This window comes from Nicotiana tabacum, chromosome 16, assembly GCF_000715075.1.
Source record: "Nicotiana tabacum cultivar K326 chromosome 16, ASM71507v2, whole genome shotgun sequence".
NCBI classification, from domain to species: domain Eukaryota; kingdom Viridiplantae; phylum Streptophyta; class Magnoliopsida; order Solanales; family Solanaceae; genus Nicotiana; species Nicotiana tabacum.
In genome coordinates, this window is record NC_134095.1 from 57820168 (window position 1) to 57842358 (window position 22191).

The following is a 22191-nucleotide window of genomic DNA, read 5'->3' on the forward strand; positions in this document are numbered from 1 at the left end:
TCTAAAATTTTATGGCACATATTAGTCGTTTGTATTTAGTCTAGTTCTTTGCTATTATAATAATCTAATTGTTTGCATTTACATTCTAGTTTGATTGATAGTTTTCTTTTGCTACGTACAAAAAATTATTATGTTAAAAATAATTAATTTTTAATTAAGTACTTAAATTATTCATCACTATTTGATTCAATTATCACCAATATATTTTGGTAAATGATAGATTTCTAAAAGAGCAATTAGTTTAATAGTGTTACATTGAAAATGTAGTCGCCAGAATATGTATTTGGTAGTGTATGCCTCATATTTAAGAAAAAACCCGATAAATAACCCAAAAAACTAAAAAAATCTACAAAACCGAATCAATAAAAAACCAACTTAATTTGTTTGGTTTGGTTTGGTTCCGATCCGACTTATTTGTAGGGATGTCAATGGATATTCGAAAACCGACTAAATCGACCGAACCGCACCGCACCGAACCGATTTTTACCGTAGGTTTTTATATAAATTTATAACCGCACCGATAATTAGGGTAGTTTTTTATTTTATAAAAGTAAATCGAAAAAATACCGAACCGTACCGAATAAATTTTACATGTGAAAAATATATTTATCTAGTAAGTATAAAAATAATAATGCATTAAATTTTTCTTTGGGCCTTGGAATTATGAAAACTTTTATAAGTCAACAAGTAATTAAACTCAAAATACTAATTTCTAAAACCTATTATGCTACTTCTATTTAAACTAAGTTATTTCAAGTATTTTTATTAGCAAGACACAAAGTATTATAGCGATTACGAGTAGCAATCTACAATGTTTTGAATATGCTTCCTTTCATATCATCTTTCATTTTTTTAATTCATCACCCTTTAAATAGTAAAAATATCTAAAGAGTTGTGCTAAGTCCTATAAAAGAATGTATGTTATTGCATTTTACTTCTATTGATGAATTTTACATGATATTTTAAAAAATACCGAAAATTAACCGAACCGTACTGATACCGAAGAGAAACCGACATGATTGATATGGTTTCGAAAAGTTTAATTTTAGTTATACATAATAGAATAACTGAAAAATTGGTATGATACAAATTTTATAAAATAACCGGCCGAACCGAACTATTGACACCCCTACTTATTTGGTTTGATATCTTTTTAGAGAAAAACGAATCCAAATCGAATCATTAACACCCTACAGTTATCCAAGCCCTCGAAAAAAATTTACTTCCCGATTTTAACTCAATTCCAATCGAGATTCCAGGAAAATTTAAATAGAAATTGAATATTTTAGGTCTTAATTAATTGCCATGTCGCCATTCAAAGGACGCATCGGGGCATGTGTAATAGTCAAAAAGCAGTTGTATATGTGAGTTACTTAAATGAATGACACCCATTCTTTCTTTCTTTTCTTTTTTTGTTAAAGAAAGAACAAAAATTGCATAATTATAATGCTACCTACTGATAAGTGAATGTCCCCTTTTCCCTGTAAAAATCAACTGTTGTCATAATTTCATTTGTTATTGAGGAGATTGCACATTTACTGTAATTGTGAGTACTTCCTTAATTTGCAACACATTTTGGCTAAAATTGTCAAATTATGCATATTTGTAACACATAATATTACGACTAGTAATTAATTATTGAAATTGGCTTCTTGGGGAAAAAAATAATATTGGAAGGAGCATTAAATAAAAAGGTGTTGTTGAATGTTGATCTAGGAATTTATTAAATTTTGTTTTTATTTTCACCTATTAAATTTGGTTTAAATGCACAGCAACTTTGAAATAAATCTCAAACATAAAGTCTCACTCACGAACCAGTAGATTTATCCAATCCAATCGAAAAAGTAAAAGAAAGCTCCTTATCCAATCTAAAACAAAAAGTCTTAGGCGGGAAAGCCAAGTAAATTCAAATTTCAAATCCTTCCTTATCGTTCCCTTAAATTCCAACAGTACCCAAAATTCAAAAACTAAAGAAGGAAAACTGAATGCCCATGTTCAATTCGTGACAATTTCTCAATCTCAGGTATGTTTTGCCTTCCAATTTTTGCTCTTTTTTTCTTTGAATTTCGTTGTTTCTCTTCCAATTTTTTGCCTTCTTATTGACTAATGAATAAATAGCAGAGATGGATTTTGATAATATGAAAAGGAAGGAACTACAAGCCCTATGCAAGAAACATGGAATTCCTGCAAATTTAACTAACTTGGAAATGGCCAACAAACTTTCTTCAATTATTAAGGTAATGAGTATTTCTTTTTCGTTTTTTGAGTTAAAATAGAAATTTTGAGTTGTTGGTTAAATTTTTGTTATTATGGTATGGGCAGGTAAATGATGAAAAGCCCTTAACTCAAGGGCGGTCATGTTTAAAGGTTTTCGATGAGGCTGTGAATGATAGAGAGTCTGATGTTGTAAATAGGACACTAAAGAAAGTGAAGTTTAGTCCCGAGAATGAAATTTTCGAGTTCACAAAATTGGTTGAAGTGAAAAGTAGAGGGAGGAGGAAGTCAATGTTGCACAATAACAGCGTGAGTGTTAGGAGTGATGGTGTAAAGATAGGCATTTTGGATAGTCCAGTTAGGGTTACGAGGTCGCGGGGTATGAATTTGGAAGATGGTGTTAGTGAGAAAAAGGGAAGGACAAGGCGTACAAAAGATAACGTACTTTTAGTGAATGAGAGTGAGGATGAAGTTGGAATGACCAAGAGACGATCTTTGAGGAACAAAGAAGTAGTATCAGCACAGGAAAGAAGGGAGGAAAATGAGGGTGTGAATGAAGGTTTAAGGACGAGTAGAAGAGTTAAAGGTGAGATAAATGCTAACAAGAGTGCAGAAGAATTGGATAAAAGGACGAGTGAAAAAGAAATTGATAGGGCAGAGAAGAGGGACAAGAAAGTCACGTTCGCTAGTGATGATCAGATAATGGAGTGCATGAAAGCTGAAACGAAAGCCAAGGAGATGAAAAGAGGAGGGAGAAGGAAATCGATTGCTCATACTCAGACCTCGCATGTCCAAAATGAGGTAGATGCTAAAGTAAGGGACGAGGTTTTGGAGAAGCCAGCAGAACGGATAACAAGGTCTCAGAACTTGAAATCAGTTGAGGATTATGTGAGTAACAAAAGGAACCAAACGAGGGGTAACGAAGTTACTGAGAGAAATGTAAAACTGCTTTGTACAGAATTTGTTGAATCTTCAGTTGAAGCTGCCAACAATGAAGTTAAAGTAACCACAAGAAGGTCTCAGCAGAATAAAGTGGTGGAGGAGGCATCCCAAACGGCTTTGAAGAGGTCAAAAAGGCAAGCTACTAAGACGGAGGGTGCAAGATTCACAGTTGAAGCTGCCAATGATGAAGTTAAAGCAACCACAAGAAGGTCTCAGCAGAATAGGGTGGTGGAGGAGGCACCTCAAATGGCTTTGACGAGGTCAAAAAGGCTACATAATAAGGTGGAGGGTGCAAGGTTGACTGATGATATTTCTAAAGATAAGATGGTTACTAGGGACAGGACTAGAAATCAGTCTAACTTGGTTGTAGAAGCTTCGACATCAGAAGTGGTTCCTCAACTTGATGAACAGGTAGAAGTTCCTCTTAGAAGAAGCGATAGGCGCAAATCTGTTTTTCCTTTGGAGAAATTGAGAAGTGATGAGGCTGTGGCTGTAAAGGAGAAAAGAAACTTAAACGTTAAGGATGACGAGATGGAGAATAAAGGTAAAAAAGACGAACCCCTGAGGGCATTGAAGCGGTCAAAAAGGCTTGCTACACAAGTGGAAGACTCAGTATTGGCGAAAGATGATATTGCTGAAAATAAAGTGGTTGATAGAGGCATGACAGCAAGAAACCAATCTAACTTGAAAAGAAACGTTTCTTCAGTGGAGACTCGGTGTAAAACGGACAGGCCAACTGATTCTCAAGGGACAGTTGAAGTGGGTATCACACTTGAAGAACCGGGAGAAGCTCCTGTCAAAAGAAGTAATCGACGCAAATCTGTTGTTTCTTCTTTGGAGAAATTAAGAACTGATGAAGTTGCAGCTGCAAAGGACAAAAGAAATTTAGATGCTAATGATGACAACGTAAGGGTTAAAAGTACAAAAGATGAACCCCAGAAGGCATTGAAGAGATCAAAAGGGCTTGCGCAACAAGTCGAAGATTCTGTACCGGCTAAAGATGATATTGCTGAAAATAAAGTAGAAGAGAGGAGACGCTCTGGAAGGAGTGCTGCTAAAGCCCATGTAGACACCAAGATATTGGACGGTTCAGTGCAAGAAGAAATTGCAGTGGTAAAAGAAGAGAGGAGACGTTCTGAAAGGAGTGCTTCTAAAGCCTATGTAGACACCAAGATATTGGACAGTTCAGTGCAAGAAGAAGTTGCAGTGGTAAAAGAAGAGAAGAGACGTTCTGAAAGGAGTGCAGCTAAAGACAGTCTAGTCACCAAGATATTGGACAGTTCAGTGCAAGAAGAAATTGCTGTGGTAAAAGAAGAGAGGAGACGTTCTGAAAGGAGTGCTGCTAAAGCCAATGTAGTCACCGAGACATTGGATAGTTCAGCGCAGAAAGAAAAACCCGTGGTAAAAGAAGAGAGGAGATGTTCTGGAAGGACTGCTGCTAGTCTCACTCTTGTAACAGTTTCAGATGAAAAGAAGGAAAGTGGTGAGAATAAACTGACAAAGAGAAACTGCACCCCTGTTCCAGAAAAAAGATCTACCAAGAACAAGTTCGCCCTGCTAGATTTAGATTCTCTGAAACAGTCCACAAGTAGAGCAAAAACAAATGTGGAGGCAGCAGCAGTTGATGAAAAGACTATTACTGCTGGAAAGAAGCAGCAGGGTCAACAAAAAAGATCAAATTTGGAAGTAGAAGCTCCTACATCTGAGGACATGGAAATAGTCAGAGAGTCAGACAGTAAAGAGTGTGATATCTCAGGGTCAGAAGGTGCTACGAGCTTCTTAAAATCAGGATTGAATGAGCTTGAAGCTGTTAAAAATGATGTTAATATGGTTTTCGCTGGAAGCAAGGATGAAGCAGTTGCTGACTCGAACACACTAGCTGAAAATCTGAAGGAGAAAGGACCACTTGTAGATGCAAATGCTTCTCCGTCTGAAAATAACTCCACATTTAAATGCCCTCCATTCAGCGATCCATTCAGCTCCAATGGTAGTGTATCTGAACCTTAGTTAATATTATGCATTTTCTTGTGAAGAATGCTAATTCATTCTTTTGTGTTTTGCAGCTAGACCCGATGAGAAAGTAGTTGATGAACTTTTGCAGTCTGACCATGAAGCGCCTCCAAGCAAAGGCCTATGTCCTAGTTCTGTTTTGGCTGATGATGCAATTCCAAAGGACATAACTTCTGACAAGCAGGAGCATGGTGCAATTGCAGCAGATGATGCAGAAGAATTTGATACTGAATTATCTAATGAAGTTATTGATAACTCTTCACTACACCATAGTGATAACATGGAAGAGAACCTTGAGTCTGGCCTTAAAGAACAATCAGAGACTGGATGTATTGTTGATGAAGGAGTAACTTATGGTGAACAGGAGCCTGCAAGCAATTTGGCTGATGATGCAGTTCCAAATGATTCAACTCTTGACAAAAAGGAGCATGGTGCAATTGCAGCGGATAATGCAGATGAATTTGGCACAGGATTATCTAATGAAGTTCTTGATAACTATTCACTAAACCAGAGTGATAATATGGAGGACAACCTTGAGTCTGGTTTCAAAAAACAATCAGAGACTGGATTTATTGTTACTGAAGGAATAGCTTCTGGTGAACAGGAGCTAACTGTAACGAACTATGCCAGAGAGTTTGATGCGGGGTTGTCTAGTAATGTCTCATTGGCCAGTGTAGGTGCTTTCAATCTGAGCAATGAGATGGAAGTTAAAAATTCTGAATCTGGTCCTCCCATGGAAAAAGCAGAAACTGGATTTATTGCTAAATGTGATGGAGATGCACCTACCTTCACAACTCAAGGTGAATTACATGCAGAAGGATTTGCAAAGTTGGAGGAGGCTACTAAGGAATTCTTGCCAATATCTCAACCTGATAATGATGGTATGCTTTGTTAATGTTTGGTTATGAATGTTTCTACCTATTCTTTGCATTTCACTAGCTGTTGACTCAACGTTTGAATGTAGCAGCAGGCCTTTCTAGTGCCGTCACTTTTGAGAAATCTTGTGATCATGGAAAGCAATCAACGTTCAGGCCCAGGAACAGTCTTGATTGTGGTATCCAAACTTCTTCGGAGCTAGCTAAATATAATGAAGGTGAGTACTTGGATGATCAGGAAAACGAACTGGATGAGGGTGTGAGATCCATAGAGTTCGAGGCTACTGAAGGACAAGAAGAGATTATTGATGATGAGCAGCTCAGAAACAGCAATGACAATGAAGACGGGTACTTGGAAGATCAGGAAAATGGACCTGATGAGGGTGCGAGATCCATAGAGTTCGAGGCTACTGAAGGACAAGAAGAGATTATTGATGATGAGCAGCTCAGAAACAGCAATGACAATGAAGACGGGTACTTGGAAGATCAGGAAAATGGACCTGATGAGGGTGTGAGATCCATAGAGTTCGAGGCTGCTGAAGGACAAGAAGACATTATAGATGATGAGCAGCTCAGAAACAGCAATGATCATGAAGACGGGTGCTTGGAAGATCAGTATAATGAACCTGATCAAGGTATGCAGCAGCTTGGACACAGCAATGACAGTGGAGGCTCAGTTGAGGCGGTTGCTTCCGAGAAAACCGTCTCAAGTCCAATAAAAGCAGTTCTAGATTTTCAAGGTAGGTAGTATTTTCTCATCTCATACTGGTCATAGGAATTTCATACGTATTACATTGTGATGCTCTGTTGAAACATAGTAGTATTTTCCCTTTAAGCAAGAGCGACTGTTATGCTCTTCATAATGATTAAACTTTGCAGTTAAGTAATCGAATCTATCCTTTCCTTTTCTCCAATTTGCTTTTGAACTATTGTCATTGACATCTCTTTTAGTTGCAGAAACTGCTGTTGTTGGTGATGACATCGCATTAGAGGACAGTGATGAAGAGAAGCAAGGTAGTTATGATGCTTACTTACCTTCTTGTTCTCTTTAATTTGCTCATTTCTATACCTTCTGTTGCAACAGGTGAAGAACTTAAAGTTTTGTTTGCCACTCCTTGTGATGTTTCACATTCTAAAGAAGAATCAAAAGCTTCTTTGGAAGGTGATTCAAGGTTGAAAGAAAATAAAGTTACTTTGGATAAAAAGGTCAACAATAGGGAATTTGATGAGAATCTCAACAGAAGGGGGCAAGGTTAGCTTCAGAATGCTTCTTTTTACATGTGTCATTTGTGTAATTTATTGCTGTAATTCACTTTTAATTCCCGCATTTTGCTATGTGATTTTATGCAGCTTCTTCCGTCAGTGGTAATGATAACTCAAGTCTTCAAAGTTCTGTCCATTGTGATGAACATGGCCAAGGTTAGTCCTGGACTTCTTCTTCCCTAAAGATTATATGTTACTTACAGCTTGATTTTACTATATGTTACAGGAGAAATTTTGAAAAGTTTGTTTGCCACACCATTTGGTGGTGGAAGCAACAAGGTAGAAATAGCAACTTCTATCGAGTTGAATGAGACAAGCAGTCAATACACGCACAGTGGCCATGCAAATGAGAACAGTTAGTTTTTCTTCCTTAATATGATTTCCAAGCCATTTTATTACTTGATTTATGTTCTTTTATGAAGCCCTATTTTGAAATTTAGGTTGTTGAGAACAAGCCAGTTAATGTCATTGCCAATTTGCCTGCAGTTCTTTTTAAATCATCATTCACCATATTCATTAATCACTTTGTAAGTATCTTTTGACATGCAGCTTTTCCCTCTGCAGGCAATGGCTTGACACAATCTGTAACTCCTTTAAAAGACACATCTAATGACGAAGAAGGTATTTCTAAACTCATTTCCTGGTTATGTAAAATTTCATAAAGCATGTCTAACTCATTAACTTGATGCAGCCGGAGAAGAGCTAAAACGTTTGTGTGCTACGCCTTTATTTGTTTCACGATCCATTGGAGGCGAATCTTACCATTTTCAAAGCCAATTGAGTGGAGAAGCAATGACCATGGAAGAAGGACTCGGCTCCAGTGGAAAAAGAAATCCAAGTGTACCTGTCGGTGGATTGATTGAGGACGAGCAAGGTTGGTTCTGAAATCCCTTTCTTTTGATATGATCTTTTGGAAAAACCAGTTTCTGTTTGCCCTCTGGATTTTCTTGGTTGTTCTTCACTTTCTTTTTTGTTCTCTTTGGTTTCTAACATTTGCTTAGAGATGTCCATTGTAACAGGGGAACACCTAAAGAATCTATCTGCCTCACCAATCTCTGTGAAAAGCACTAATGAAGAGACTACTTCTACCAAAGGAAAGTATAGTCAGAGTCATGAAATGGAAACTTTTTGTAGCAGTGGATTAGAAAGAAATGTCGGTGAATGTGAAGATGGACTTGCTGGAGTCGACCAAGGTAGTAAATTATCCCCATTAACCATAATGTATTTAATTGCAGTTTGTGTTTGTGTTAGCTTCTTGTACTAACACCGAAGGCTTATTTTTCTTATAGCTCGTGAAATCTCACATATTGCTGCTTTCAACTATGATGATGGAAGTGAACAAGGTTAGTTCCGAAGTATCTCTCCTCCTATCATCTTCTGTTTGCTGCTTGATTGTGCATATTTAATAGCTTGAATTCCTGATGCACAGAAGATCAACTGAAAATGCCGTTTGCTTCACTCATCAATACCCAGACTCTGAATCAAATGGATGGAACATCAAGAAAGACAGAAGAGCTTTCTACTCAAGGGCTCTCCCATAACACAGGTTTAGCAGTTGCAAATCCAAGTGCTGTGGATCTGTCAGAGTCTGACAGCATACATTCTAAACAATCGGAAGACAATATTACAGAGTCTGAGTGCATTAAAGGATCCAGTTCTCTTGAAGAAGAGAACAACGAAGGTCAGGGTAATATGCTGTCTGCAACATCAGCTAAAAGCATGACTCCATTACGGAAAGATGAGCTTTCATCTCAAGAACCTAAGACAGCAGATGTTGCAATGTCGGGAGAAATGGTTAGAGACCAAGGGATGAATACAAGACCTGAGAGCAGGTTTCAGGAAATGGTTGACATAGAGGAACACGGAACTGATGAAATAGTGGCTGACAGGGATTTGTTGCTAAGAGATACCTCTAAAGCTCTGGAAGAAGACGTTGATGTTGAAATTGCAAACCAAAGCACTTTTGCTGTTATTTCAGAGCCTATATTCAACGATGCTGATTTTTCTGAAGAGCAAATGCTGGAGATTAATAAGAGTAGTCCTGAGTCCAGCAAACCATCTGATGATGTCTACAATGAAGAGAATACTGAAGATCACTTGAAACTGCTGTTTGCTACACCAATCAAAGGAACAAGTCCGTCCAGATTGAGTGAAGCTTCTACTTGTCAACTGAAGACAGCAATGATTACAATTGCTTCTGAAATGGTTGGTAGGGAGCCTAAGTGCAAAGGGTTTGAATTTTCTGGAGAGCCAGTAACTGTGGAGATCATTGATGGAAGCTGTGAGAGTAGAAAAGGATCTCGCTTACTCAAGGAGAATGAAGAACAGGTCAAACGAGGGGCTTTGTTTGCTACACCATCCAAAAGCGCAAGTCCGCTTCAATTGGAGGAAAGTTTTGGTTGCCTATTGGATACAACAGAATTAGCTCTCTCGACTAAAGGCATTGATAGCAAGGCTAGGAACAAAAGTCTAGGCTGTCCTTTAAGAACCATGGAAGCAAAAGAAAGTTGTGAGCCTTCTAAAGACAGTGAAGCATTGGAGCACATTGAAAGTTCTCTTCAGGAGCCCGAAATTGAGGAAGCAGTGGCTGGCAAGGATTTGTTGCTAATAGATACCTCTGAATATCCGGAAGAGAATATTTATGTTGAAATTGCAAACAAAAACACTTCAGCTGTTATTTCAGAGCCTGCATGCGACGATCTTGAATTTTCTGAACAGCAAATGGTGCTGGAGACCCATAAGAGCAGTCCTGAGTCAATCAAACAGTCTGACGCTGTCAATGAAGAGAATAGTGAAGATCACTTGAAACTGCTGTTTGCCACACCAAACAAAGGAACAAGTCCTTCCGGTCCCGAGTCCTTCAAACCATATGATGCCATCAATGAAGAGAATAGTGATGATCACTTGAAACTGCTGTTTGCTACCCCAATCAAAGGAACAAGTCCTTCCAAATTGGATGAACATTTTACTTGTCAATTGAAGACAGCAATGATTGCAACTGCCTCTGAAATGGTTGGTAAGGAGCCTAGGCGCAAAGGGCCTGAATTCTCCGGAGAGCCACTAACTGTAGAGATTGTTACTGGAGGTTCTAGTAGCACTAAAGGATCTTGCTTGTTCAAGGAGAATGAAGAACAATTTAAAGGAGGGCCTCTGATTGCTACACCATCAAAAGGTACAAGTCCACTGCAATTGGAGGAAAGTCCTTGCTGTGAGGAAGATATCTTTAAGGATATGGATGGTGGTAAGTTCCTTAGCTCTCAGGAACAAAGTTTTGCACAGTATGAAGATCGTCAACTTCTTAATGAAATGATAGATGACACTGGTGAAGCTACACTCAATTGGTTTCAAACAAACGATGGCAGTGTTCTCAGAGAGACAGAGCTGGAGACGCAAAAAGGTAATCTTTTTACTCCTTTTCAACATTTTGAACCACGTGCACTAAAGGACACTCTTAATAACATCTGTACACGGTTTTTGCAAAGCTGCTCTGTGCAAAATTCATTTGCATTGTCTTTAAAATCTTCAACCACCTCCTATGGTAAATTAGTATGTTAAAAATAACAATACAAAATTAAATTTGCAGATTGGTATATATAAGATTAATTGCAAGTCTGATTATTCTATAATGAATTCTCAATTGTTACAATGATAAATTTTGTAATGGTTAAAATAAAGTGCAGTGGAAGAACAAGAAACTAATTTATCAGATGCATGAAACTTTTTAAATTAATTTTTTTGGAACACGGTATAGAGGGAATATAGTATTTACTCTTACACCTTTCTCATTTTCTATTTTGCAAAATCCCTGAATAGATGCATAATACTAACATTTATACTGCCAATGCTGTAGAAAATGATTCTGTCCCTCAGTTCGAGCTCTTGCATGAGAAAGGCGAAGTCACAGAAGAAGATGCTCTTGCTGAGGGCCAGGCACACGATCGTCAAATGACATCTCAGGAATCTCCAGAAGATGAAGCAGCAAAAGGTGGTTCTGTTAGTGATGCAGTTTGCCAACAACCAAACATGCTTCTAAGTGACATTGAAACTGAGAACATACCTCAGGAGAGCTTAAGGAAGACTGATGGCACTTCTATTAGTGCTGGTGAGTTCATTAAGTCTGTATGAGCTACAAATGAAAGAAAAAAAAGCTTTCCTTTTTGCATGAAATTTGTATATACAGGCCATCCATTTCCTCGTCTTACAGCCAAAGAGGCAATTATATGAAGATTTTGTGATTTTTTACTTTCAAATATCTTGAATTTTTTGCTCTATTAATATTTTTCTCTCCAATATTAGAACTGCTTATATCTTTATGAATTTCAGAAAGTGGAATTCTTGATTTTGATGCTGAATCCACTACACTAAGAAGTCAGGAAAAGGTTATCATCACTTTAGAGGAGACTAGGGGAGATGAAGAACAAAACCTAGAAGTGAGAAATACCAGTAATGCTTTCCAATACAACACTCCGAATAACGATGAAGATGCAAATGAAATCTCAATAGTTTGGCCTGCTGATAAGCAGTTCCACTTTCCAGAACATAATGTGATAGAAAATGTTGCAAGCACCAGGGAGTTAACTGCTTCAACAAATGAATGTCAATATGATTTTAAGGAAGTTGATCTTGCTGTTCAGAGGGATAGACTTACCGTTTTTGAATCAAATGAGAGCACGTCTATGAATGTTAAGGATTCAGTTCTCACCACACAAATGGACCTGCCTGGAATATTATGTGAAGAGGCTCTGAGTGAAAGTGATCAGGGGAAGTCCTGCGAGGCTAATCAACAGGACGAGTTTTCTTTTGATAAAAAGGAGCATGAAACAACAGAATCTGTGGTATCACCCTCTTATAAATCTCGTGCAAACATTAGCTTTATTGAGGAAGGTAAACTTTCATCCACCGAATTTGTATGTTCTATTTCGAACTTTAAGCTTTGACTATACCAATTATGGATTTGTCATGTCATTTAGGCTTTGCTGGTGAAGATACCTTGATGTCTGAGAAAAAAATTCCTTGGCTGAAAAGAAAGAACCATTTACCCCAGCAGGTGTAGCTAAAACTTGTTTGGCCGAGCAGTTGAATTCCACTGTTAAAAAGAAGAATGTCAGAACCATTCTGATACATGGAACCCCAAACAAACAATCCCAGAAAGCTGACATGAAAGAAAATGATCCAAATGTGAAGGGAAATATTGGCACTTTAACAGCATTAAGACCAGAAAAGAGGCGTGCTCTGCAAATCCTACCATGGAAATAGAAGAAACATTTCTGTAGTTGTTTTCATTTTTTTCTTCTTTCATTGGTCTTTTAGTTGATGACTAAGCATATATTTCATGCCCTATATTACTGTTACATGAGATAAAAGCCAGCAACTTTCGTTTTATGTTTTTGTATTTGTTTGTGAGAACTAAACGATTGTAATTTTATAATGTCTGTTATTTCATGGGTTTGATTTAAGTAACCAAGTTTCAACAGATCAAAGCATACTTTTTGGATTAGTTAAACTGAATTATTCAAAATTAGAAACTGGAAGTACACAACAGCAAAAATAACTCATCATAACCTTTTGAAATGCTGTGAAGCTAAGGTACCTTGTTTTACCTGCCAAGTAGTTGTTTCGTCACAAACCACCTGTGAGCTTCATTTCTTTTTTTCAACTGTAAAAATTATTTCATTATTTGACTTTTGATGCAAAAGATTTTGATGAAGCAAACTATTTCAATAATATATCCAAAAATGAGGAAGTAGAAAAAATCTGTATACGCTATAAAAAATACGATCTTTATAGATTTATAGCTTTGCGTCTAAAAAGAGATAATAATGTCCAACAAGCTGATCGTAGCCCAATTAAAATGTTCTGCAAAATTATAGCTTGAACATCAATAAATAGCACTGATGCAGTATGTACGAATATGCAAATAATAGCATCTACAATAATACAACAACATAGTATTCCAGATTCCAATATCACTTTCTTGAAATGGCAACCATGGAATGAAGTTCTTAATTAACATTTCTGCCTGCTTCCCTTAGTGAGAGAGGGATATCAGCAACCAAAAAGTACATAAAAGTCTGAGACAGGGAAAGTCTGGATATGGAATTTCAGTTTCTTGAAATTACAACAGTGGAATGAAAATTCTTAATTACTGATGAAATTTCTGACAACAATTTTTTACGTGTGAAGTCCCTTATTAAGAAGGGGTTGTGGCTTACCACAACAAATTTTATGTTTCAGTTGGTATTACAAATATTGGAACTCCACCGCACTCCAAGCCACAAATCCTAAAATGTATCAAAAGAATCAAGAAACACTTTGCAAAAACAAATATCAATGTGTCTGCTATTCTGCCCTTTATACACAATCATCAGAGCTCATTCTCTGCTTCTCCAGCTCAAAAATCTTCGTCGTCGATGACCAAATTGTCAGGAGATAAAGATATCCTAGTTCCTTCTCTCCCTGAGTTTGAGCTCTATTTCATTTTCATACAACCTTTCTACACTGAAGCCACATAATGCTTCCTATTTCTTATGCTTACTCGCAGTCCAACCCGCACACTTCTAGAACAAGTCCACCTCTTGCCGTGAATGGGTTGACTCGAACCCACAATAAGGAAAAGATAGATGCCAGAAGGATAGACCAGACAACAATGATGGTTGGAACTTTATTTTGTCTGCCCATCACACCTTTGAGGAAGGGATATAGATGAACAATGACCCATAAGGCGAAGAAAAGCCTACCGAATAGAGGACCCCAAGAATCATAACCGTTGTTGATTGCATCCGAAATTCCAACTATGACTCCAATGATGTTAATAATTAACAAAGTCATAGGAGGAATCAACAAAGATGTCCACTTGAACAGATAAAGCTCAGAAAACTCCCCGTCGTCTGCTGCTTTGGAAGTAACAGTGAAGCTAGTGCTGACACCAGCCAAAACTTTAAGAAGACCTTGGAAAAGAGCAAATAGGTGAGATGAGGCACCACCAATGACCCAGAACTGCTCGTTTCTCCACCAGTCATCAATAGTAACACCTCCCCATTGCATCTCAAGAACACTCGTGGCAGCAATCATTATGAAAAGTCCCATGAAAAGAATGCTAGCATAGTTACTAATCTGCAAATCGCAATGAATTTTCAGCTAAAATATCATGCGATGAGTTGAATGCTGTGATGCATTTTAAGTTATGCCTAGAGATAAAAGATTCTGGAACTGAAAATAGTATCAAACTTTCAAACTGGTGGCCTAATCACTAGTCCCGGACAAATATATAAAGACAAGAAATTGGAGCAGCTGTCTCCTTCTAGGTACAGCACAACCAAGATAACAGGCTTCTTGCTCTAAGAAACTGGGGGGCGAGGGGAAAAAATCAAATTAATAACCGCACAGTTTCAGCTGTTGCCTAGAAGTTCACCTGTGTGAAATAGTACTTTAACTCAAATATTATTCTAAGGCAGCTTATATGAAAAGAGGGATATTTTGCGTACTGTCATTTCCAGAACTGAAGATACAAAAGTCCATGTAATAGGAAGAGTTGAATAGAATATAAAATAAAGCTCGAAGCAAGAAATCCTTACCTCTGGAACAATAAATTTCCCAGTAAGCAAACAGACAGCTGGCAATGCACAATATGCGATCAAAGGAAGAGAAGTCAATGGGTAGACCACTGAGTTTATGTAGGAAAAGCGCTCCAGCGGCTTCAGCCCACACCCATATCCATACCAAATGGGACAATGTTTACTCAAGAGAATTTCAACAGATCCCAAAGCCCACCGCAGAACCTGGTGAAGACGATCTGAAAGATTGATAGGAGCTGACCCCTTAAACGCAGGCCTTTTGGGCATGCAGTAGACAGATCTCCAACCGTGACAGTGCATCTTAAATCCGGTAAGGATATCCTCAGTAACAGATCCATAAATCCATCCAACCTGGCGGTGCACGACAAGTTAGACCAAATAAATGCAGAATGCATTCCAGAAAATAAAAACATCAGCATGTATTTTACCTCTCTACCCCATTCTGTTTTATCTTCATAACCACAACTAATGACATGTATTGCTTCTTTCAGGAGAGATGCTGATGTTGCTCCTGGAGGAATGCCACCATCTTCTAGAAGTGTTGAAGCAACAAATACTGGTGATTGTCCAAATTTCTTCTCAAGTTTTATCTGAGGCATAAGGGTTGCTTTTTCACTATCAATTCCTGCAGCAAAAAGCAAGTTAACGACAAATGAACGTACAAGAATCTGAAGTTTCACCATGAGTAAGGGAAGAAACATGCTCCAGAGATTTTAACTCAGATATAATCCAAAAAGAAGAAAGTTAAGACAGAGGAGCTTCGAAATTAGAATGTTTGCTAACCAAATAGGCAAATTGAAAAGGATCCAAACTCATTAATCTAAATACTTAAGCCTACAAATTAGCCTTAGTGGTGGCTTCTCAAAGTGTCCATTCCGTACCTTCAATTCCTTCCTCGATATTTTCAAGGGCGTGAATTTGTGGTGAAGCCTCTTTGGTTTTAGTTTTCTTTTTGTTATCCTTGGTTGTTTTCCCTTTCTTATGCTTCTTTCGAGAACTGAAACAACAGCAACACCATTTCGGCCAGCAGTTGCATGTTTTTCCTGGAGGTTTCGTCTTCTTTGGAGCATCATAACCATAAAGTGCTTGCCTCCTGAAGACACATCCAGTACCCACGTAAATTGGACCCTGGATCCCATCAAGTCCTTTCATATTGATCTGTTAACGCAAATGGCATAAAATTCGCTTTCTGTCAGGCAGCTAATAGTGCATATCGTATACTTATGCACAAACATAAACACTGCAACATTGCATAACAAAAACCCCAGAAGAAAGCTTCTTACGTACATCAAAGAAGACCACATTGCGGTTGGAGTATCTGTCATGCCTGTCAATACCATCAAACCTTTGCGGAAATTGTACGTAGCATATTTTCTTTCCTGAAGTGGGGTCCATCATAAAGCACATAGCTTCTCTCAGTGCCTTACTGTTATTTATATAGTGATCACAATCCACATTGAGCAAGTAAGGAGCATTTGATATGACCGCTGATACCCGCATCTAAAATCACATTTTAAAAAAGGGTCAAAAGCCTATCCAATGCTTTTTTTTTTTTTTTAAATTAAAAAAAAAAAAGAGGGAGGGGAGGCAGAAGAAGAAACAAACAACGACTTACCAAAGCATTCATGGCACCAGCCTTCTTGTGGTGGTCAAATCCTGGACGCTTCTCACGAGAAACATAGATAAGGCGAGGCAGTATATTCCCTTCAATATCACGGACACCATCATTACCCAGGAAGACCTTTTCAATTTCATAAAATGAAAATAGGTTAGGTCACAATAGTACAATCTTAAAATATCTCCATTGAAGTTAGGCTACAAAAGAGATCAGATTTATACCTGAATCATTCCAGGATGATCCCTGACAAGATTTCCGGGCCAAGGCGTTCCATCTTGCATAGTCCAGCCATCTTCGGGAACCTTTTGTGCCGTGGCAACCAGCCCATTTATCCGAACCTTGAATTCTTCATAGTCTCTCTGCACAAAAAGAATGGTAGCAAGTTGTCTGAGCAAAGAAGTTTTTAGTCTTACCACACGGGGGAAAATGATGTAAAACTTGATAACTTGCACACCTTCATAGCACGACGTTCCCTCACAAATGATGGATGTACTTTATTTTTCAGATAATCAACCTTCTGGGAGAAATACCACTCCGGGGCCCGAGGCTCTATGTTGAACTTCTTGCAGAATGGGACCCATTTCCTTGCGAATTCAGATGTTTCAGAGAGAGCCTCAAAAGTAAGCATGGCAGCACCATCGTCAGAGACATAGCACGAAACCTTGTCCACCGGATAATCCACAGCGAGAATGGAGAGAACAGTATTTGCAGTAATAAGCGGAGGTTCTTTCATGGGATCCACCGTACTAACAAATATATCTATAGGGGCTAACCCAGAAGGCTTTCCTTCTTTCTCATACCTGAGAAAAACATTTAAGGTAAGGACATGACCAGAGAGGCATGTATGTATACACACAGACACACCTATTATATTATGCATATACCTCAGAGATAGCCTGTCCAGGTATGTCTCTCGCACAATCGGAAACCATTTAGGGAACTGATCAAATATCCACGATACCGCAAACCATATTTCACATATGATAGAAATCAGCCACAATGCATATGCATCATTGACAGGATGCGTTATTCTATAGTGGAAAAAGAGCCCAACAACAGCAAGACGAACTAAAATGAGTAATCTGTATGGGCTCAGCCTACTAGAGGAAATAGGCAGCTTTCTCGAAAGTGGTTGTCTGCCTTCATCCATCCTGCAAACAGAGATAAAATAAGAAAGACAAATCTTACTGATACAAAGAATGTTCAAATAAAGCAGTGATTGGGTTTTAGAAAGTAAGGTCCTCGCTGGAATAAACAGACATGCAACATGTTATACCCACAACAACAAAAGATAAGTGGCAAAAGAGATGGACTATGCTGTACAAAAATGCTTCAATTCAAGTGACTAATCTGCAACATTTATCCCCTATGTTTCATATCTTTTTTTATGCAAGTACAACTTACATTTGCTTAATTTTTTGTTAAGAAAAAATGGTAATTAATTTCATTGGGAAGTCTCTTTGTCATTAAGATTCTTTCAAAAGGAGAATAACTCCAAAGCCAATTAGACAGTGCAGAGATTCTAGTTTGATCAATAAGCAAGTACATCCAAGTCACAAGCAAATCTACCCCAGGGTGCCAAAACTACGTCAATGCAGCAGCTGCAGAAAAAAGGTGGATGGACATCCATCCATGATTAAATTTTGTATCCCTTTTGATCAAGGGCTCAGTGTGGCTACCATTTCCATTAATGAGATTTCCCTTTCACATACTTATTGAAACAAAATGACAACTGAATTAGTTTTTTGAAAGGCGCAGTAACCTGCACGAGACTAAGTTGCTGTCTGGTATGATCAAACTTCTTAAGGCAGTCTCAACTAAAAGAACCTCAAAAAAAATCGAAACACATGTGACATGATCAACTTTTCACGCCTTGTACTAAAGTAAGAAAACCTTAGTACTTGAGTATTTTCTTCAGCACATAGTTCCACACAATCAATAACATCTACAGCTTGCAACAACTGCAAGTCACCATCCCACAAATAAAATAAAGTGCAAGTCATATCACAGATCACTCATGAGGTTGGTTAAAAAAAATGGAACGCATACACCTACTTGGGCAAATCGGGATCATCCAGCTCATCTCCATCGTTACCACCACCTTTACTGCCTCCGTGCTTAACCACCTGTAATTTATCATTCTGTTTTTTCTTCCAGTCCTCCATTCTTTCCTTCCATGCAACAGTCCCGTATCCATAAACTGCCAAATCTTTCTTAGGATCCATGGGCCGAGGAGGCACTGCAAAGTATCAAACACATTAGGCCCTCTAATACTGGAAAATTGGTCAAAGAATTAAAATTTAGCACAAACATGTTTTAACTTACAAGACATGGAATCAGAATAAGGCACAGGATGAACTTTCTTTCCGCGACCCATAAACGGTGGGATGATAAGAGCATGCTTGTCAGCGGAAATTGTATCATCCTAAGCGACAAATCCAAAAATTGCAACTTTTTAGCCAAAATTCAACAGACAACAACAACAACAACAACAACAATCCAGTATAATCCCACAAGTGGGGTCTGGGGAGGGTAGTGTGTACGCAGAACTCATCCCTAAAGAGGCGGTTTCCGAAAGACACTCGGCTCAAGAGGAAAAAAAAAAAAAGACAAAAAGGAGACAATATTAATTCAAGAGAGGGAGAACAAAAAAAATTGACAATCTTGAGGGATTACCTCTTGACCATAAGTAAGAAGAGGGATCTCTGAGTGAAGAGCAGCAGGATCTATTTCTGATGGGGTAGTAAGCCCAGAAGCATTATGATTGGTACCGCGGCCAAGACGAGAAGAGAGTGCAGCCTCAGACATATATCGAGGGTTACCATGGTAATCGAACTCATGGTCTAAGTCATCAAATTCATCATCTTCATCATCTCCATCAACTCTGGGGCTCCCTTTAATGCGCTTGAACCGAGTTTTGCATTGAGGGCAAGCTTGATTTCCTTCTCTCCTTTCATACTCATAGCATTGTCTGCAAACAGGGAATGCACATTCATTGCAAGCGATAAATGGCTCCCCATCTACTGTAACTTCAATCTCATCTCCACAAATCTGGCAAATCTGCCCACTTAATTCTTTCACAGAAGTTACCTGTAATTAATAAACAATTAAGAAATATCAACACCTCTTCAGATCAAGAATTTCCATGCTTGGAATTCACAGAGCCCCATTTAGAAAAGTTCTAGAAAAAAACAATCTTGGGCATGTAAACAAACTTACGCAAAAAGAATGCCAGTAATAGGCTTTAGCAGGCTCTGAAATCAAGGGAGCTTAAAAGTGGTGGTAAAAAAAGAGAGCCAATTTTGGCAAGTTAAATCTAGATATTGCACAATCAAAAGCAATGAATTAGGGATCTTTACTCAGCTGAAGTGAAGCACTAGAAGACAACACCCTCCCCCCAAAATCTGTGCAAACTTGTTTGAGTAAAATCTAAGAATCCAGCAAAACGGAAGAAAAAGTTGTGAACTTTATCCTCAAAAATCACACCTTTTTTGCACAGAAACAGGAAATGAGGAAATGGTAACTTACAGAAAGAGCAAAAATGTGGTCAATAACACCCCACCGACAAAAAAAAGTAGCAACTTTGAATGGCAGTTTGACCTCAAATCTCCTTGAAATTACTCAGAATGGAGCTAAGAAGTGAAAGAGATGAATACAAGAAAAGGTAAGATATTGAAAAGGCAGCACTTACTCTTCCAACTTCATCAGCATTGATGACAACAAACTCATTCCTATTGTGTGAACCAGCAACTAGCCTCCCTTTAGTATCCATTCTTGATTAAGTAGCTCAAGAATGGAGGAGATAATACCCGCTTAGCACATTAGGAGAGAACCCCCGTTACACTACACATTCAAGAAAAGCACAACCCTTTATGACACTGCTTTTAAACACCCATTACAAGTAACAACAACCACTCTTCTCTCAATTATAGAAATAATAATGAATGAAAATGATGTATAAACATACACATACCAGTATATTATAGTAATGAAATAAAATTTAGTGGGGATGGGGGGAATATTATTATAAATGTGTGGAAAATAAAAAAAACAAGAATTTGGTGATGTGAAGAAAAAGACTCTTTTGGGTTTGTAGAGTTCTTTTTTTTTTTTGGGATTCGTTTCTTGTTACTTGAGAGAAACCCCCAGCTATAGAAATAATAATAGTAATGGGGTTCACTCTCTTTACTTGGTCAGTGGAGTAATATTTATATGCTGAGCTGTGGGGGTGGCGTGGATCAGAGAATGAATGAACAAGAAGCTAAGGGATCCACACAAAGACAATTTAAAGAGAGAGTTTGGAAAGTTCAACGCGTAATGCACAAGGGACACTCAGATCTGTTGGATAGATCTTTGATAAAAATGATCAAAGAGTGAAAACAAGAAAATGGGGCATGTGGGGTCCAATCTTGGTGGTGGTGGTGGTGGAAGTGGCCCCACCTAGGGAGGAGGGGCACGGTGGTTCTTGGTGGTGGGGTGGAGGGTATATTGGTAAATTCAATGGTTAACTGGTGTTTTTAGGCTTAATGAGTCATTAGATGTAGTAGTTATTGTTGATGGTATGAAAGTTAAGTGATGGAGTTGTACTAACAATAGTGAAGATGAAATAAGTGATATTTAAGGGTTAAAAGAGTCAAATGAGAGAGAAAATGGTAGTTTTTGGTAATATACTCTATATATACACTGACATATTTGTATGCATTATTATTATTATTAATGTAATTAAATGGACTACTACATTATTATAGTGGAATACCATTTTTCATACTCTAGTAAAGAGGTAAGTGAGGAAATGGTTGAGTCACGTGCTCTACATGTGAGGGTTGATCGAAGGTTTTGATTAACTAATTAACTAATATTGAATAATTAAGGTTCCACCATGTAAAGTGCATTTTACGTAAAGGTAAAACTTGTTTAAACACTATTAGGAATTTTAGAAATGAAAATTATTAATATATAACCTCCTAAATGCAACAATTTTATAAATTACATTTTTCATCTGTTTAAAAGTGAATTAATCTGATAGAGTTCGTATAGCATGGAAGAAATATACAGCTGCCAAATATTACGCCCACTTACATACGCAACCTATTGAGCAAAATAAACGAGGGACGAATAATACATTCAATTTCTTAATTATTAATAAATTTTAATTTTGATCCTTATAATATAACTAAGTACATTTAACCTTTATTTTATTAAAATGTGTTTTTGTTCAATTTTATATGAATACTACTTACATTTAGACTATACTTATAAATGCAGAACCAGAATTTGAAGTTTATGGGTTACAAAGAAAGAATTACAAGAAAATACACATGAATTTACACCATAACAAAAAATGACCCATGTTTTTAAGTTTTACCCAACCTAGCCCATATTGTACATATTTTGAAAGCACTAGCAAATTTAAATTTTGTGTTCTTACAACCGTTGCTTCTAAAAAGATATGGAGTTAAATTTGTGTTCTCACAACCATTGCTTTCACTCTCTCTTCTTCTCACATCATCTACATATGTTTCACGGAGCCGTGTATTTTCTGCTTCTCCCCCCGTATCAACTGATTGCAATGTAAGAAAATTAAAGAGTAGAAGTCCACCATTGAAGTCCATTCAAAGCTTTGCTTTCGAGAATAGGATTTTTTGAGTTTATTAGTTGTTTGAATTAGGTGTTGTTCCAATTTATTGAAAATATC

At 37.7% G+C, this 22191-nt stretch overlaps 2 protein-coding genes across 15 annotated transcripts; one reads left to right on the forward strand and one right to left on the reverse strand.

The window, feature by feature from the left end:
- The first annotated feature begins 1889 nt into the window (after positions 1–1889).
- Positions 1890–12764, forward strand: LOC107832317 (uncharacterized). Of its 14 annotated transcripts, none has more exons than XM_016660134.2 (17): positions 1890–2023; positions 2122–2237; positions 2323–5143; positions 5220–6047; positions 6131–6781; positions 6993–7055; positions 7126–7293; positions 7392–7460; positions 7531–7659; positions 7854–7925; positions 7996–8178; positions 8306–8497; positions 8594–8647; positions 8734–10701; positions 11155–11406; positions 11628–12188; positions 12275–12764. In XM_016660134.2, exons 2-17 carry the CDS (start codon positions 2124–2126, stop codon positions 12355–12357), a joined length of 8208 nt encoding a protein of 2735 aa, XP_016515620.2. In that variant the 5' UTR covers positions 1890–2023; positions 2122–2123; the 3' UTR covers positions 12358–12764. The 14 variants fall into 14 exon arrangements, with proteins under 14 accessions (XP_016515620.2, XP_016515622.2, XP_016515626.2 ...); XM_016660136.2 differs by having other exon boundaries at positions 8737–10701; XM_016660140.2 differs by having other exon boundaries at positions 8324–8497.
- Positions 12765–13499: 735 nt separating this feature from the next.
- LOC107832318 (cellulose synthase A catalytic subunit 2 [UDP-forming]-like) lies at positions 13500–20268 on the reverse strand. Its single transcript, NM_001326276.1, is given in 13 exon segments — positions 13500–14417; positions 14879–15229; positions 15307–15503; positions 15760–16036; positions 16166–16378; positions 16494–16619; positions 16718–16855; positions 16951–17296; positions 17381–17647; positions 18552–18735; positions 18822–18921; positions 19173–19586; positions 20188–20268. Coding segments are annotated over 13 exon segments (3276 nt in total). The 3' UTR covers positions 13500–13835.
- Positions 20269–22191: the final 1923 nt, after the last annotated feature.